This window comes from Zeugodacus cucurbitae, chromosome 5 (genome assembly GCF_028554725.1).
Source record: "Zeugodacus cucurbitae isolate PBARC_wt_2022May chromosome 5, idZeuCucr1.2, whole genome shotgun sequence".
Classification (NCBI taxonomy): domain Eukaryota; kingdom Metazoa; phylum Arthropoda; class Insecta; order Diptera; family Tephritidae; genus Zeugodacus; species Zeugodacus cucurbitae.
The window spans coordinates 16,921,582-16,938,251 of record NC_071670.1 but is presented as its reverse complement, the minus strand read 5'-3'; the positions used below and the strand labels follow the sequence as shown (position 1 = coordinate 16,938,251).

Below are 16,670 nucleotides of genomic sequence, written 5' to 3'. Positions count from 1 at the left end.
TTATAGTTTTCGAGATATTCGCATTTAAAGTTGAAAATTTCACAAATTTTATGTGGCGATATTTCGATTATTACTTAACTTTTAATTTATATAATACGCTTATTATACACTAACACTTCACTAAATTGTTTCCACATGCTTATTTTATATCAATTGGTTTAATATTTGCTTTAAATAAGCATTTTAATTTTTAAACAATTTTGTTTATATGCACAATAACCAGGTTGACAGATATCAAGTATTGCCATAACCAAACAAATGAAAATAAAAATAATAATCTTTCGCGTATTTCTTTTTTCTGCAATTGCGGCCTTCGGCCGCGCTTTTGAAAAATAACTCTGGTCCACCCAATATCATGGTTTTTCAAGAAACAGGAATAAATGTATTATAAATCATGTAATTTTTTTATTAACTTTTATTCGTTTGTAAAATATGTAGATTTGGCAACACTTGATATCTGTCAACTTGTTATTGTGCATGTAAACAAAATTGTTTAAAAATTAAAATGCTTATTTAAAGCAAATATTAAACCAATTGATATAAAATAAGTATGTGGAAACAATTTAGTGAAGTGTTAGTGTATAATAAGCGTATTATACAAATTAAAAGTTAAGTAATAATCGAAATATCGCCACATAAAATTTGTGAAATTTTCAACTTTAAATGCGAATATCTCGAAAACTATAAGTCTCCTGCGGCAACTATTATATATATTCGTAATCTGGAGATCGTCCTCTTTCCAACCATACCCATTTTAACTCTGAAATCGGGGGATACTATACTAAAGCCGACCCAATTAATATGCATAATTTGTTAAACATAATAATGTATGTATTTATATAAGTAACTGACTACTACCTTTTCTAATTAAATAAATAATTTATTCAGAAATGAAAACTCTACCTGATTTCGATTTCGTTAATTCTCACAAATTTTAGTTGCCTTTACGTCTTTAATTTATTATTAAATATATATAAACTATTTTGATTAAAATAAAAGTTAAATAAGATACACGATCAAGTCGTGCTCGATGCTGATATTGAAACCATTTAAGTAATCGATAAATATTATCCTTCCTTCAGTGTTCTATTTTGCTGCATTTGGTTTTTTTGTTTCAGATTTTAAGACACATACATATATACAATTTCTTATTGAGAGTATAAATTATTGCTAAATATAATTTAAAATATTATATGCATGTAGATAATATTTGAAGTTGAAATTACTAGTTCATTTTAAAGAAATATGCAGAACGACTACTCGGTCGAAGAACTCCAGAAGGAGCTTGATGCATGGAATCCAATGCGGGATGATTATACAAATTCTACATTTAATAAGTATAGCAGTGGTCCTGGAGCCTATTTAGATGCTGCTTTGCAACCCGCTCAACAGGCTGAAGCGGGTAGAAAGCAACTGTCTCTACATTCCACGAAAATGAATGAGAGTTCAACTACAAAGTTTATTCCTTATCTGGTGTTAAAGAATTTGCCTCCAGGAACTACTAAGAAAGCCATTTATAATATTTGTAAACGACATGGTCGAGTTAGCGAAATCCGTGATAGCAAAAAGAATGATTACTTTTTCATTGATTTTCCAACTGTGGCGTAAGTAAAGTTTATTTATATTAATGTATGTATGTTTATTTAAATGCTCTTTACATTCTCCCCAAGTGAAATGGAATCCGTTTATCGAGGTTTAGTTGAGAACCAGTACGGTTTTAGTGTACTAGTAGGTAAGCAAAAACATAAGCAACAAACAGAGCCTATTTATTCAGATGTAGAAGAAACTTTGCCGCCAATTGAAATGGACAAAAACATCATCGATTTTGATAACAGGTATTTATTTAAAGAATTATAAAAGAGCATGAAACAAAATGTTTATATTTAGAAACTATCGATCGTCGGAAAAGAATTTACCTCGACCGCACTTCGAACACACTCCAATTATTAATCAAAAAGCTTATGAAATAAAAGATTCGCTTCTACAGCGAAACGATCCACATCGTCATTTCCTTATTACGGATGATGCACATCAGCTTGAACGTGCAGGCCTAAAAGACTACAACGAATTGAATAATTTGGAAACATCAAAATATAAATATCGCACAGGCAGAGCATACATTGAGTTCGTAATTTTAATGTATTTCATAGCGAACTTAATATAAACTGTAATATTCTTTTCGTAGAATGTCTGAGAAATCTAAAACATACATTGAAGAAAAATCAAGTAAATCTTTGGGCGGCTATGACTCGTCACGCCAAATATATGAAAACAATCATAATGATCGACGTATCGGGAGACCTATAAATATTGGACATTGTGCAAATTGTAACCAATCATGTGATATAGTTTGTGCACGCTGTCAAACATATTTTTGTGGGTTGGAATGCCAGCGTAAAGCCTGGCCAAACCATCGGCAAATTTGTGGTAAAGAGAAGTACGTATAATATACACATGGTTAATATTGATTTATTTCATACATTTTATATACAGTTTTAAAGGTTTAAATGAGAGTACGGAATATAAAAGTTTAAAAGAAACACAAGTGAACGATGAACCAGTAAATCCAAAAAGTGATCCAAACATGTCCTCATCTTCAGGTCAAGTTTTGTTAACAAATGATGTCGAAAAAGCCACAACGGAAAAAGTACAATCTAAAAGAATCCCTCGCAGTGGTAATTTGGTGGCTCTTACTGCGATTAGCAAAACGAATATAGTATTCATACGATCGAAAGCTGACAAAGATGATTTAAACTTCTTTAAACTTGTTAATGATGTTCAAAATGCGGCCAAGCATCTAAAAAAATTATCGAAAACACCAATCTGTGGACAGATTGTCATTACAGATTTTGAAGGTCAGTATAATCGTGCTATGATCCTTAATAGTGACAATGAGCGCCACATAAAATTAGTTTATGTGGATTACGGTAATTTGGATGCACGAAAGTTGGAGGATCTGTATGAAGCGCCCGAACAATTAATTAATATACAACGTTTTGTAGAGCCGGTAATATTGAAAGATGTACCGGACATGTATATGACCGAAGAAATTCGTAAATTTATGTACTCATATTTGGACGGCATTGATTTGGTGCTTAAGTATGATGAAAATAGTGACTTGTTATCAGACCAAGGTGTTTATCAAGTAGAACTAATTGATGAAGTTACAAATCAAAATTTCAACAAAATGATTGCCAAACTTTGCAAACCAAAAGAACCGACTAATCCAGATGAAGCCTATTTTATGAATGTAAGCATATTTTTATTTTTATATATTTACTCTAAATTTGTGTCCTTCCTGTTAAAATATTAGTATTTACATCAGAAGAAATTACCAGAAGGCAATAACATAGAACTAGTCGTTATGGACAATTCGCTGCTGTGCACCGGATGTATATCATGTAGTACCAGGGATTGGGCTATCGAAATAGAAAAATTTCAAAGTGATCTACAGCTTTACGGAGAGTCCTTAAAGCAACAGTGCTATACACCGCGGTATATAATAATTGCTCAATATTTTTGTACTGACATTCTAAACAAAAATCTCCAACATTTAGTATTGGTGAACTCTGCATAGCTAAATATAAGGTTGATAGCAAATGGTATCGTGGCCGTTGTCTGGAAATTGTGGGGGATGGTTTCCCAAGCATTATGTTTTTCGACTACGGAAACATTGGAATGGTCAATGTAAAGGATATCAGACGTTATCCAGCAGAGTTTACTTTTCCGATATACACTTGTGATTGTGAAATTAAAGGTATAATAGATTTAAATTCACTACAACTTTTTATATTTAAAATTCCTTTCAAATGTAACTAATGCATACTTGTGTTTAGGTTTGCCGGAACAGTGTGATACAGAACTGGTCCAGAAATTAGAAGAATTTATACCTAATGGTAGTACAATTCATTGCGAAAGTGTTACTATTTATAAGGATGAAAATTTCCATGCATTAACTTTACCAAAACTTATCCAAAATCTGAAGGCAGAAGGTTTACTTAAAAACGAAGTCTAAAAGCATGAAGCCAATTAAATATATTTTTTATACTAAAAAACTACAACGAAATATTTGGTGCGGAAGCGAATATATCTCTATAATATATAAATAAATGTAAAAAAAAAAACAATAAAAAATTAGGCAGAACATTTTGAAAGTTTTGAAATATGTGAAAACAACCGGAATGAAATTGAATAACAGAATAAAGTGTTTATAAAACTATTTTGAATAAAAAGTAAAAAATAGATAAGTTGAATATTTTTTATAAATGCAGAAGCTTGTAATAAACTTATATTAAATAATTGAAAAAGAAAACAATTGATTGTTGTTGATTCTGTTAAGGGTTTATTATTTTTATTTGTGCTATTTTTGATAATATCGTTAATTGTTGCTATTATTATTTGTATTTTCTACTCATTCAATGTGTTACTACCAATTTACTTAAAGAACTAGTTTCAGTTTGCAGCAACTATATAAAAAGAAAACCAAAATCGAAGGTGAAACTATCATTGTGAGACCAGTATAATACACTAACAATTCTAATAAGATATGTATACCTAAATGAAATATTGGTCAGTGTCTTTTCATAGCAGCAATAGCAATTACTCTTCTGAAAATCTTCAATTGGGACAATGCAAAACCTTTGTTTCTTAAATATTCCACAGCTTGGAGTCTGGTATACAATCTGAAAATGTTAGAGAATGTTATGTACGGTATATTATTAGTACATTGTGACTGAATGTTAGTGCGCATAAAGTAAGAAGAAGAATAAAAACAACATATTTTATATGCAATAGTATTAACATTAATTTATAACAAAAAGGGATATCTCTGTTGCGGGAATGATTTGTCGTTTGTGTTTACGGACTTTAGTTCAGGAAAATGCTATCTCTTTATTTGAGTCACCTCATAAGGAATCGAAACTAATTGAACTTATAACAAAGTATTTCCACTTGGAGGTAAATTGTCGATTGTTTGCCACCTCATAATAGTTCACTTCTCTGATTATTGATTGCAGGTAGCGCAAGATGATCCTATATCAACTTCATTGTGTGAAGAATGTTGTGATCATTTGGAGGAATTCCATAAGTTTTGGACATTTGTGGATTTAAAACAGAGTTCGTTGGGAAGTGAGTTTCTAGCTGTAAAATGTAGCAATTTAGAGGAAGATACACCGGTATTAATCGATGTTACGGGAGATAACATTGATAATCAAGACGAAATGCTATTAGATTTGAAGGATATATCAGCGTCACAAGAATCATATAGTAAGAACTTCGACTTAGCAACTACCTCCGAAAGTATAGCTGTTATCCCGGACATAAAATTCGATTTAGACACGGAATGTGGAAATATAGAAGCAGAAGATGATTGGAGAAATGACAACGAATCGATTGAAGGTAATATGTTTGTAAATAATGCAATTGCTTCTAATATTTTTAAATTGATTTTAGACGATATTCCATTGATAAATTTGAAAGGAAAAATTGGAAACAATATTTCGAAGCCTACAAAAAGTAATGTAAAAAGTTATGTTCGTGTAAAGAAAATAAAACGGAACCATAAAAGCATTGATTCCCCTACGCTAAAAAATGTATTGAGAAAACAGACGTCAAAATTAAATGATGAAATTATTGGAAATTTTATGTTACTGAACTGTGATATATGTGGTGCATGTGTTGAGACATATAACGAACTCCGTTTACATTTTACACAAATACATAAAACAACAGCATATGTTAAGTGTTGTAGTAAAACATTCCAGAAACCAAGTTTATTAGCGGAGCACCTTCAATGGCATACCAATCCCAGTAAATTTAAGTAATACTGCATAAAAGTACAAAGAACTGTACTCAACTTATTTACGATTTTTTCTAGATGTGAAGATTGCGGAAAACAGTTGAAGTCAAGTAAATGCTTAGCAAGTCACATTAAAATAATTCATTCTAAAAAGGAAGAAAATCACGAAACTGTATGCTGTCATATCTGCTCTAAAGTATTTCGTGGACAGAAATGTCTCGAAAATCATATACGGAAACACGAAGACAATAGAGAATATAACTGCGAAATATGTAACAAAAGGTAAAAATTAACAATAAGACTGACGTCAGTGAAATATGTTTATTTTTTAAATAATTACTGAATTTGATTTAATAGCTTTGCAACTCCACAACGCTTACGCAAACACATAGAAGCCATACACGAGGATCTCCATCGCCATATATGTGATGTATGTGGTAAAGCATTCAAATTCAAGCCTTCGTTTGAAAGACATGTGCTTGAACATCAAGGCATTATAGAACCACCTGTTCAATGTGATATTTGCGGAGAATGGTCAAAAAATAAACATGTGCACAGATTACACCAATTCAAGCATAACAATACCGACGCGGACTGTAAATATTGTGGACGAAAATGTCGTTCACGCACCGCCTTAAGGGGTCATATTAATTACATGCACAAGAAGAAATATGATTTACAATGCAGTTTTTGCGAAAAGACATTTAAGGAAAGTAGAAACCTAGAGGTAAGATTTTTTCTGTATAGTAGTTGATTTTCATTTCATTAATATTTAATTGTTTAGGAGCATATGGCTACACACACCGGCGCGCAATTGTACTCTTGTCCACACTGCTCAAAGGAATGCCGCTCAAAATCGAATATGTACGTGCATATAAAACGAATGCATGCTAACGAATGGTTCCAATCAAAAATGGCGCGTTCAAATGATCCCAATTTGAAAGCAAATCAAATAAATGTAAGCTGAAATTACGAAGTTTATAATATATTTCCTATTGTTATTTAAAGATTATAGTACATCTTATATTTTGACGAAAATACAAGAAATAAATCAATCCATTGATTTTGAATGTTATAATTATTTACATTATTAATAGAGTAGAGTTTAAACAATTTTAAAAAAATTATTAACAGCATGGCTTGCCAACGATATATGGATTAAATTCTAGCATTAGTGTTCAAAAACTTCTTTTCACTTTATATCTATCGATACAATTTTTTGTTGTTCTATCTACTATACTATTTGGAATTATTATTGGCTATCAAATTTAAAACAAATTATAGTTATACTTCTGAAACAGCAAGTTCTGTAAGAATGCCTTGTATTTTTGCCATGGCTTTAGCTGCATTAATAGGATTCAAATTTCTAAGTTGCAATCCTATACTTTTTCCAAAAGCTAAATACATATCATCTGTTTCCAACGATGTTTCAGAGCAACGTTTATATTGTTTTTGTTTTAAATTGTATATAGAATCATTCGCAGAATTTGAAGTATTTGTATTTTGATTAGATGTCAACCTTATTTTTTTGAATTCTTGTTGTTGATAATCTTCGTCTAGATAGTCTTCCGGAGAGCATTTATCCCAGACTGATTCATTCTCCTGTAAACGTTCGCAGTTTTCGTTGCTTAACTGTAATTTTTTTAAAATTACAAATAAAGTTAAAAATTACTTATTCAATGTTTACCTCTTCATATGAATCTTCTGTTTTTGGACACATTTCATCATCATTCTCCTCGTCATCATCGATAAACTCTCTTTTTCTTACCACTATTGTACTATTTAAATAGTTGAAATCATTATAATAAAATAATTTAGGCTGATAGATTTCAGTCGGATTCAGTGAATTTCGTTTTGACTCCTGCAGTTTTCTGCGTTCAGCCACATAGGCTGTGCGGAGATATTTAATCTTCTTTTTCATCTCTTGCACATCTGCCTCGAAGTAGATGGCAATTTCCTCCCATGCTTTCTTTTTTAAAACTAAATTTCTGTATGATTCCTTTCTGCAATTCCAAAGACATTCATACTGTTCATAAATACGTATCAAATTAATAGTATCATCGCGATTCAGTTTTAAAGCCATTTTTGAATATTTGTCACGTCAAAACTTTTACCATCAGCCAAACACAATAAATGGTAAAAAATATGGCATCAAGCCATGGAACTAATATTAGAGACGGACATTGATATATCGATAAACGATTTTTTTTTAACCTTATTGAAAGATGATATTTTATTTATTTAAAGATTTACTTGAAATCATCACATATAATTATATAAAATCGCCATAGCTTAATCAATATAATTATCAAAGTTAATTTCAAAATCTTTATTTTCCAATTTTTGTATGCAACAGGTCAAATTAAAGATAGTTTACTTTGGATTCGATGTAGGTAACTCTGACATATGTTTTCATGCAAGCACGTGTAGTATTTGTTTACGTTCCCCACAGTTCTATATAAAAGTTAAGATTTAATTTTTATTCCATACACAATACGCAAAGAGAAAATGTCGACAGAAGACGGTATTTTATTAAATCTAATATTTTAATTATGACATTATTTGATTAAATGTTACATATGCGTTTATTTACAGAATTTTTAAATTGGCTGCGCCGCAGTGAACAAAGTTTTCTGGACAATTTTAAATTTGCCTTGAAAGCTTGGAGTTCGGCCGAATTTACACTTTCAAGTAAATACGACATAGTTTTAAATTGGTTATCCACAGAAGCTGTGAATATTCCGTTGGAACAAATGCCTTTTGAGGAGTTTACTGAACTGCTGCAAATGCGCGCCCAACCGGGTCTTATTGCACAAGCTACAAAGAAGAAATTTGTTGAAATGATTATTCAATTAGCCAGCAAATGGTCTGAAGATAATAAACTAGAGAAAAATTATGCTTGGTCAAAACTTTTGTATCACCTGTGTGACTTTGAGGTTTTACAAGATTTATATCGTACAGATTATAAGATACATGCTCGAGTCTATTCTACATTACTGAATTGCTATGAATTACACTTAACGCAATTTAAATCATCGAAGGGACATATTAATTCCACCACAACTAAAATCATAAATGCCGCAAACGAAACCAAATATTTTGCCAACATCGTTGGTAATTTACGAGATCACATTAAAAGGACGGGTGATACCGCCCGTTACGACAAATTTTATCGATCGTATGTTTTGCAGCCGCTTGTCCGTGTGATTCTAACGCTCCGCACACATTCGCTTTGTTTCTTCGATGAATTATTACAGTTAGAACGTCTGCTGACAGATGAACTACAAGACGAACCACTAGTACAACGTGTAATGCAGTTGCCGCTATTCGTCAGACTTTTGACGCTGGAATGTGCCCTTGTCAATAGACGTGGTGTGGAAAGTTTCATACAACATTTGTTACAGCTTGCATTCAAAGAACTTGGAAAAGAAATTGAAAAAGTTGAACAAAAACACTCGCTTGAAGCGCCAATGATGATAACTGCGGCTGCTTACACTTTGGAAATTTTGCGAAAACATGATATTAGTCTAAACTTCAAAATGGATTTGGAAAATCAACCAGCTGCAATGACTTACTTAGGTGAAGAACTTTTTAAGTGTATACAGCACTGCAAACAAGACCATTTGCGTGAGGTTTTAATGTTATTGTGCGCAGCATTACGTCTAAACCCACTCATTTTAGAGCAGGACATCTTCCAGGTATTATTTTTTTATTTAGAAGTTTAACTTGTTATGTACACACATATTTTATTGCAGATAACAACATGGATGATTGTCGCTGAAAAAAAGGATCAAGAAGAGCATGTTTTATTTGGCGAATATCTCGTATCCCTAATGGACATGTTTCGTCGTTTAAGTCGGGTAGAAAAACTCGTTTTTAACATGCTCAAAAGCCTTAAAGAATGGTTAAGCAAATTCGAAATTGTATCAAATCGTAAGACGGAAAAAAAATTGAAACGAAAATCGATGGGAGGCGATGAGAACGCCGTTAAGAAATCAAAGCCCCACAAAGCAGCTTTGGACTCCGACATAAATTATTTGAGCATTATTTTCGAAGAATTTCATAATGTATCAACAGATATTAATTTCGAAAGTAGTACCGAAGATAATAATTCTTTTCCATATCTTCGAGCAGCTTGGCCATCAAAAAGTGTTGGTGTTGCCTTCTCAAAATTAATAACCGGGCTTGTGTCTAAACCTTCTCTAGTAATTTGGAAGTCATTGCTTTATTCATTGAGGGAGCTACTACAAAAAATCGAAAAAGAAAGTGATTCCGAATGTGACGAGAATAACCAATTCCTATTGGATCTACATTCTGCTTTACTGTGTCAGTATTTTTCCGGTTGCCGTCTGGGCGAGCAATATGATAAATTTTCGAAAGAAATAAATGGACAGATTCAAATAACCGAGGAAGTGCTTTCCGAGTTTGCACGGCTGCTCCTCAAGCAAGAGCATAATGAACGTAAATTAAACGCACTACTGGAATTTGCGTTTCATACAAGTAACTTTAAACTTCTACTTCATTACTATCGTCCTGATGGGCACAATGACAAATCACCAGTACCAGAGGGACTTCATGCATTTCTAAATACCGAAGAGTGGAAATTATTACAAGAACGTGTAAATAATTTTGGTAAATCACAAAGTAAATTTCTTTATAATCGGCTGATGCTCCAACGTGCGCAAGCACTATCACTTTTAAAAGCAACAGTAGAAAGCAATATTGACTTAAAATCAATATTGTCTTTAACAAGTGTTGACAATTGGCAATCTGACGTCACGTTGCTACTGCAAAAAATGCCCAGCATGAAGTGGACTCTCAGTCGCATGAATCAACAGGAGAAGGCTAGTATGTTACCACGCCTGCTAGATACAAAACACGAAATAAGTGTAATTGCAGACGATTTGGATTCTTTGGAAATACTGGCAATTGCTGTGTGTGCACGTTTTTCCCAACTATTTGCTACTGCTGCTAAGGGTTCCATATTGTCTGCCTTAAATTGTGATTTCGATACATTAAACGAGTATATACGTGCTGACCAGAATGCAGCCGATAAAAAGTTACTAAACTTCATGAAAATTATTGAAACACACGCCCAAAGTGAATACAAAGTTAAAAAACTTCCGGCACATGAAGAAATAGAAAAGGTTTTACATCTTAGTCGGCAATTACCACTTGGACATCTACGACGACAAAGTAAATGCTTGATATTCGCGTTATTTTTAGCATTTTATAGCGATTTGAGTGTAGCGAATAACACAGAAATCAATAATTACGCTTCCGAAGTATTCGAAATAATTTTAGGTAAGCCAAAACTCTTAGCTTTGAAAATGCTTATTTGAAATTCTACAATTTCGCAAGACAATAAGGATATAACGAACTGTAAGGAGTTAATTTCATTTTTTATAATAAAATTTTATTGCAGATTTTCTACACTTCGGACAACATGTACCGATCTTCAAATATTTTTCATTGTCAACAATTTTACAAATTATACCTGTCGCAAAGTTATGGCAATTTTATGAATATATTTTTTCCACCATCAAATCCGAGGAAAAAGGCAGCGAGCAGTTTCTCACCTCCTTAGCTGAAAACTTAGAAATCGCAGAAAGTTCCGATTCAAAACTTAGTGACGATCAGCGACGTCTTCTTCTAATCGCCATAGAAACGCTCGCTGCAATTAGTGGGCCTAGCGCTAAACGCATACGAAAACATTTTGACCGTATTTTAGCAATTTACTCCAAATATATAACAATTTACTTTAATAAACAAGCAGCAAAAGGATCGGATGCTTCATTAGATAACTCCGCCAAGAAGGATAAGAAATTTGTTGAAAAAACTTTAGCCGGTTTCGCGCCGTTTGCGAATTCAGTACTAGCAAACGCGGCGACTGGATTAAGTGATGGGGATGATAAATCTGCTGTATCAGTAGATGAAAACTTTCGGCGAATTTGTAAAATATACATTGGGCACTCAGTAATTATAACAAAAGTGCATTTCCAACTAATATCGATAATTTTTCGAACTTTTTTAATTTCATTTACAGATGGACTACCGTAATCCATACGCCATACGTTTGCTGCAAGTGGCGTTAAATCATCGGCAAATTTTACATTTGGATCAAGACGAAATTGAGTTTGTACTTAGCCACTATTGGGAACAACTGAATGCAGATTTGAAGAACACAAGTATAAATGAAGCGAATACATGCAAAACGACAGAAACTGCAGTTAAAATGATAATTGGTAATAAAACTAATGAAGACTTGTTGCTGACACTACAGAGTCTAACAAACAATCTGGATGATATAAAGGATTTCAGAAATGTCTTGAGATGCCTTGAATTGATAGCAAAATGTTCTTTCAGTACAATTAAAGGCGCTGTAAGTAAGAAACGTATATAAGCTACATTACCATTATTAACAAGTAATTTCGTCCACACAGATTTTTAATGATAAATTTAAATCAATCACGTGCAACATCATATTACGTCTTGGCAAGGATGAGCATCAGCAATTTCTGGACAAGGAACAAGTATTGGCAATATTGGCAGCGCAGCAATCATTAGTCGAAAATAAAATGGTAATTCAACTAGAGTATTATATGAACTAAATACCACCAGAAGAGTGAAAACATATATAATTTACACGTTTACATTAACTAGAGCAAGTAATATCACTTATATTGCGACTTCTTGCAGATTCCCATTTCAACGGACACTTTGGATGACATACTTTCACTTCTTATGGACATCAACATAAAACAATTTCCACTCTCTGAAAATAATTTGGAAACATTTAAGCAATTACATTGTGCAATGTGTGGCTTATTCAGTAGTCTGATCAGACAAAGGCATGTACTACTGATGGATCGTGTACCACAATTTATGCACATTTTTAAGGACCTCGTACAATCGATTGTTTGGTACAAGAGTGATCGTCAAAAGGATGCAGCTTTATCGGCCAATGAGTTGGACGATTTAGCCGAGCTGGCAATGAAATTAGAGGCCTTAATGCATTTGATAGCAACACATAGCGTACATGTTAAGCGTGTTGCGCCATTTATTCTTACTTTTGTTATTAGCCTTATTGTCGCAAATAAGCGTGCAACTACTCTATATCCGAAGGTTGGTTTTGTTATACATTTGTTATTCTTTAACCTATATTTTGATTTTATTTCCAGATTAAAACACATATTGATAACATTTGCTATGATTTGATTGGAATTTGCGATCACCGAGTTGGACGATTTATATTACGTTGTTCGAATGAAGCAGCCCGCCAGGTGTACGAGTTGTATGTTAAAGATCATAAAAAGTATCACAAATTTAAGGGTAAAGTATAAACTTTTGTGTATTAGTTTTAAATAGTGTAAAAATTTCAATAAATCAATTATATGTTAATTAAGCGTTTTATTTAATGAGTTAGTAATTAACAAATATCTAGTTTCCATGACAACAGTGTGCAATTCGATTTTATGTTTTTGTATTTTTTTACTAATTAATTATTTATTGTGAATCTACGCTGACTTAATTTTAACACTAACAAATCGGAAATAATATTAAATTCCTAAGGAAGCAATAATAATAGAAACAAAAATGATTATGTGCTTCTTTCAATAAACTTAACGTTAACGGTACTACACAGACAAAAATTCAATATACCTTTACACCGATACAATAAATAATATTAAAGGTCGCTTGAATTTTATATATATATACATTTTGATTATAATAAAAAAGCACAAGTGATTTTACAAATTTAAGGCGAAATAAAACATAATTTTAGTTTCAGAGAGTAAAAGAATTACAAATTCTGAAATAAAGCACACTTTTCACATATTGGTCGTTCAACGTTACCGCAGCCACTGAAAAATATTAAATTAATTATGTTTTATTATCTTTGTAAAATTACCATGAACTTACAATAAGGAAACACAACTGTCGCATAGAAATACTCCACATTCTGCACATGAATGTCCACAGTATTCGCACAACGCTTGTGAACAATTACAACAATCACTACGTATATAGGCTTCTCGGTGGCAGCATTTTGACTTCCGGCTCTCCAATGAGAGATCAACTATAAGATCTGTAACGTTTTTTGATGATATTTCACCATTGCCGCGTATTACAATCTGCTGCCATAGTGGTACTTCCACCTCCGCTGTTGTCTCTGTTTGGGCCTGCTCCAATGGCTTTTGTACACGCGCTGCTTTGAATAATAAGTTGATGGTTTTTTCTAAAGACACACACAAACATAACAAATATTATGTATCCAGTCTATAACATAACTTGTGTAAAATTACTAACGATGTATTTTGCTCATTTTATTGTCATCTCGCTGGTCCACAATTTTTTCACTAATAAGCTTTTTTGTTTGTGGCACAAATGTGTCGAAATCCTCACAACGCTGACGTTTTAACATGATTGCGATAAAAAGAATTGCAACTTCGATATTGACTCAAACTCTATATTAAAAGTAACAAACCATCAGTTTATTTTTGCAAGTGGTACGTACGTAATTTTAGGATCCTTACTTTTTTTGTTTATTCAAAATTCCCACTCCGTCATGGATTAAAAAATCCGATATTAGAAAATTAAATGTATGTACTTGCTCATATGCTTGGTGACAGTTAAATGTTTTGTTTATAAAATATAATTATAGATATTTTCCACTATCTCATTAAGTGAATAAAATATCATAACAGAATTACGATAGAGATGTATATTAATAAACGATTACTATATACAAATCGATAAGTAGAATATCTACTTGCATATGTCGCAAATTTTAGATTAACGGAAACGTCAAAGCATAGGAACCAAAAGCACATGAAAATAGATGAAGCAAAATCAAAATGTTTATACAATAATTATAGAATTTTGTATGAAATTATATAATTTACAAAAAACTTCTAGTTACAGAGACTTCCAGAGTAATTTGTATGAAATTTGGCTTCTAAACGCTATTGCCAATTCAATAGTTCGAGTTATGGAGAATTTCGAGTTAAAGAAGTTGAAGTTATGGAAGATGAACTGTATTTATATACAAACTTTCAATCAAAGTATATTCAACAAAGTGAACGAATTTGTATGAAATTATATAATTTACAAAAAACTTCTAGTTACAGAGACTTCCAGAGTAATTTGTATGAAATTTGGCTTCTAAACGCTATTGCCAATTCAATAGTTCGAGTTATGGAGAATTTCGAGTTAAAGAAGTTGAAGTTATGGAAGATGAACTGTATTTATATACAAACAATCATATATACAAACAATTCAATCAAAGTATATTCAACAAAGTGAACGAAGTATATGACATTTAATTTTTTTTACCCGAATTTGACATGTTTGTTGCCATTGATTTAACCCTTACATTTATTCAAAAATTCAAATTTTGAAATTCAAAAGTAAACAAATTTCAAAAAAAAAAAATATTTTTTAAATGAATAAAAGAAAATGCCGAATACTTTCTGCTTATGCAAAACAACTCATGCAAGCAATTTACTAATGTTTTGTGCTCCAACTGACAAATTGCAAACAATTTTATCAATATATATTATATTGTTCAAGATAAAAAAGACGGGTTAATGTAAACAAATACATGAATTGTTTCCTATTTTATTGTCAAAAACGAGTATGTCAAATACATAGTTCACTTTGTTGAATACACTTTGCTTTCAATATGTCAAAACTGGATTCCAAAATAAAAATATTGTACCCATTACTCCGCATTTTTATACGAAATATGCAAAGCTCCATAAAAGTGTAACATCCAAATATTTTTTAATTACTCTTCTTAGAATATAATCTTAATATTTCACAGCAATATATTTAAAAAACGAACTTGCTTTCTACTTTAATTAAATTATTAAAATGTTTATTTAACGGAAATTATTGCATTTCCGAGTAAGGTGTAAGTAAAAAAAATAAAATAACAGATTATTCATACTCTAAATATGTACAGATAGTACTTACGGATATTCGTAGCTTTGTATTGATATGGGCCAAAGGTGGAAATTTCGAACGCATTACAATAGTTTGTTTATTTTACAATTGTTTATGTAAAGAGTGAAACAAAAAGAGTAAATGTAAACAAAAACACACAAGGTCACTGTACTCCATTCAAGCATTCAAGAGTCAATCAACGGTCAACGACAAAACGAGCAATCAACTGATTCGTTTGAACGTCAAAACTCAACTTGAACTCATCAAACATCGACTGAAGTTCAATATAGATACTTCGTAGAGAGCAATCACAATATCTACAAATATTTAATAAGCTCATAATAATTTTAAGGCTCCAATGTAGACATGGTCAAGCACCTATAGAATATATACATATGTATATATTCATGTATCATCATATATCTTACTTATATATATATGTACATACATCTATCAAAAGCAAGATACATAGATATGCATGTACATATAAATTTTTCTGCATATGCATATGTATGTATGGGCTAATACTTTTACTGTGCGCGCATGAGCATTCGTATGCTCAAATTGCCACTACTAATGCACTGGCTGTCTGACACTATTTAAATGGTCCGTGATTTTGTTTTATTGCACAAATTGCCAAGTTTTGAACATTTTTAATCTCATTATCTGACGGTGGATGAATCAAATAGATACAAATGAAAGTGTGCAGATCAATTTACATATAAACTAGCACATCACTATATTACATCTATACTACTATTATAAAGAGGTAAGGTAAGAGGTAAGTAAAAAAAGTCCTTAAATTCGTGTGACGTAATTTATGATTTAAGATTTGTAAGTATGCTTATAATGAATAAACTCAAAAACGACTGTGTCATTGGAAAGCTACATTCACCCCGAGTAACATAGGCTATATTTATACCTA

At 31.8% G+C, this 16,670-nt stretch overlaps 5 protein-coding genes and 1 long non-coding RNA gene across 6 annotated transcripts; 4 read left to right on the top strand and 2 right to left on the bottom strand.

Moving 5' to 3' along the window:
- The first annotated feature begins 1,070 nt into the window (after positions 1–1,070).
- LOC105217125 (protein vreteno) lies at positions 1,071–4,315 on the top strand. The gene is made up of 8 exons (XM_011191970.3): positions 1,071–1,604; positions 1,671–1,835; positions 1,888–2,124; positions 2,186–2,437; positions 2,494–3,250; positions 3,314–3,495; positions 3,558–3,757; positions 3,837–4,315. The coding sequence occupies exons 1-8, from the start codon at positions 1,246–1,248 to the stop codon at positions 4,013–4,015; spliced, it is 2,331 nt and encodes a 776-aa protein (XP_011190272.1). The 5' UTR covers positions 1,071–1,245; the 3' UTR covers positions 4,016–4,315.
- A 429-nt stretch (positions 4,316–4,744) lies between these two features.
- LOC105217124 (transcription factor grauzone) lies at positions 4,745–6,852 on the top strand. The gene is made up of 6 exons (XM_011191969.3): positions 4,745–4,956; positions 5,016–5,397; positions 5,452–5,818; positions 5,876–6,079; positions 6,155–6,524; positions 6,582–6,852. The coding sequence occupies exons 1-6, from the start codon at positions 4,840–4,842 to the stop codon at positions 6,762–6,764; spliced, it is 1,623 nt and encodes a 540-aa protein (XP_011190271.2). The 5' UTR covers positions 4,745–4,839; the 3' UTR covers positions 6,765–6,852.
- LOC105217123 (uncharacterized) lies at positions 6,767–7,973 on the bottom strand. Its single transcript, XM_011191968.3, has 2 exons — positions 7,485–7,973; positions 6,767–7,429 (listed from the first exon to the last, which is right to left on the bottom strand). Exons 1-2 carry the CDS (start codon positions 7,878–7,880, stop codon positions 7,082–7,084), a joined length of 744 nt encoding a protein of 247 aa, XP_011190270.2. The 5' UTR covers positions 7,881–7,973; the 3' UTR covers positions 6,767–7,081.
- A 202-nt stretch (positions 7,974–8,175) lies between these two features.
- On the top strand, positions 8,176–13,198 carry LOC105217122 (uncharacterized). The gene is made up of 8 exons (XM_011191967.3): positions 8,176–8,321; positions 8,393–9,495; positions 9,553–11,101; positions 11,223–11,773; positions 11,844–12,179; positions 12,241–12,378; positions 12,497–12,922; positions 12,979–13,198. The coding sequence occupies exons 1-8, from the start codon at positions 8,306–8,308 to the stop codon at positions 13,138–13,140; spliced, it is 4,281 nt and encodes a 1,426-aa protein (XP_011190269.1). The 5' UTR covers positions 8,176–8,305; the 3' UTR covers positions 13,141–13,198.
- Positions 13,199–13,268: 70 nt separating this feature from the next.
- Positions 13,269–14,242, bottom strand: LOC105217129 (uncharacterized). The gene is made up of 3 exons (XM_029043399.2): positions 14,108–14,242; positions 13,721–14,036; positions 13,269–13,662 (listed from the first exon to the last, which is right to left on the bottom strand). The coding sequence occupies exons 1-3, from the start codon at positions 14,220–14,222 to the stop codon at positions 13,602–13,604; spliced, it is 492 nt and encodes a 163-aa protein (XP_028899232.1). The 5' UTR covers positions 14,223–14,242; the 3' UTR covers positions 13,269–13,601.
- LOC128922308 (uncharacterized) lies at positions 14,185–15,618 on the top strand. Its single transcript, XR_008471540.1, has 3 exons — positions 14,185–14,307; positions 14,717–14,862; positions 14,923–15,618. It is a non-coding gene; the product is annotated as an uncharacterized LOC128922308 (long non-coding RNA).
- Positions 15,619–16,670: the final 1,052 nt, after the last annotated feature.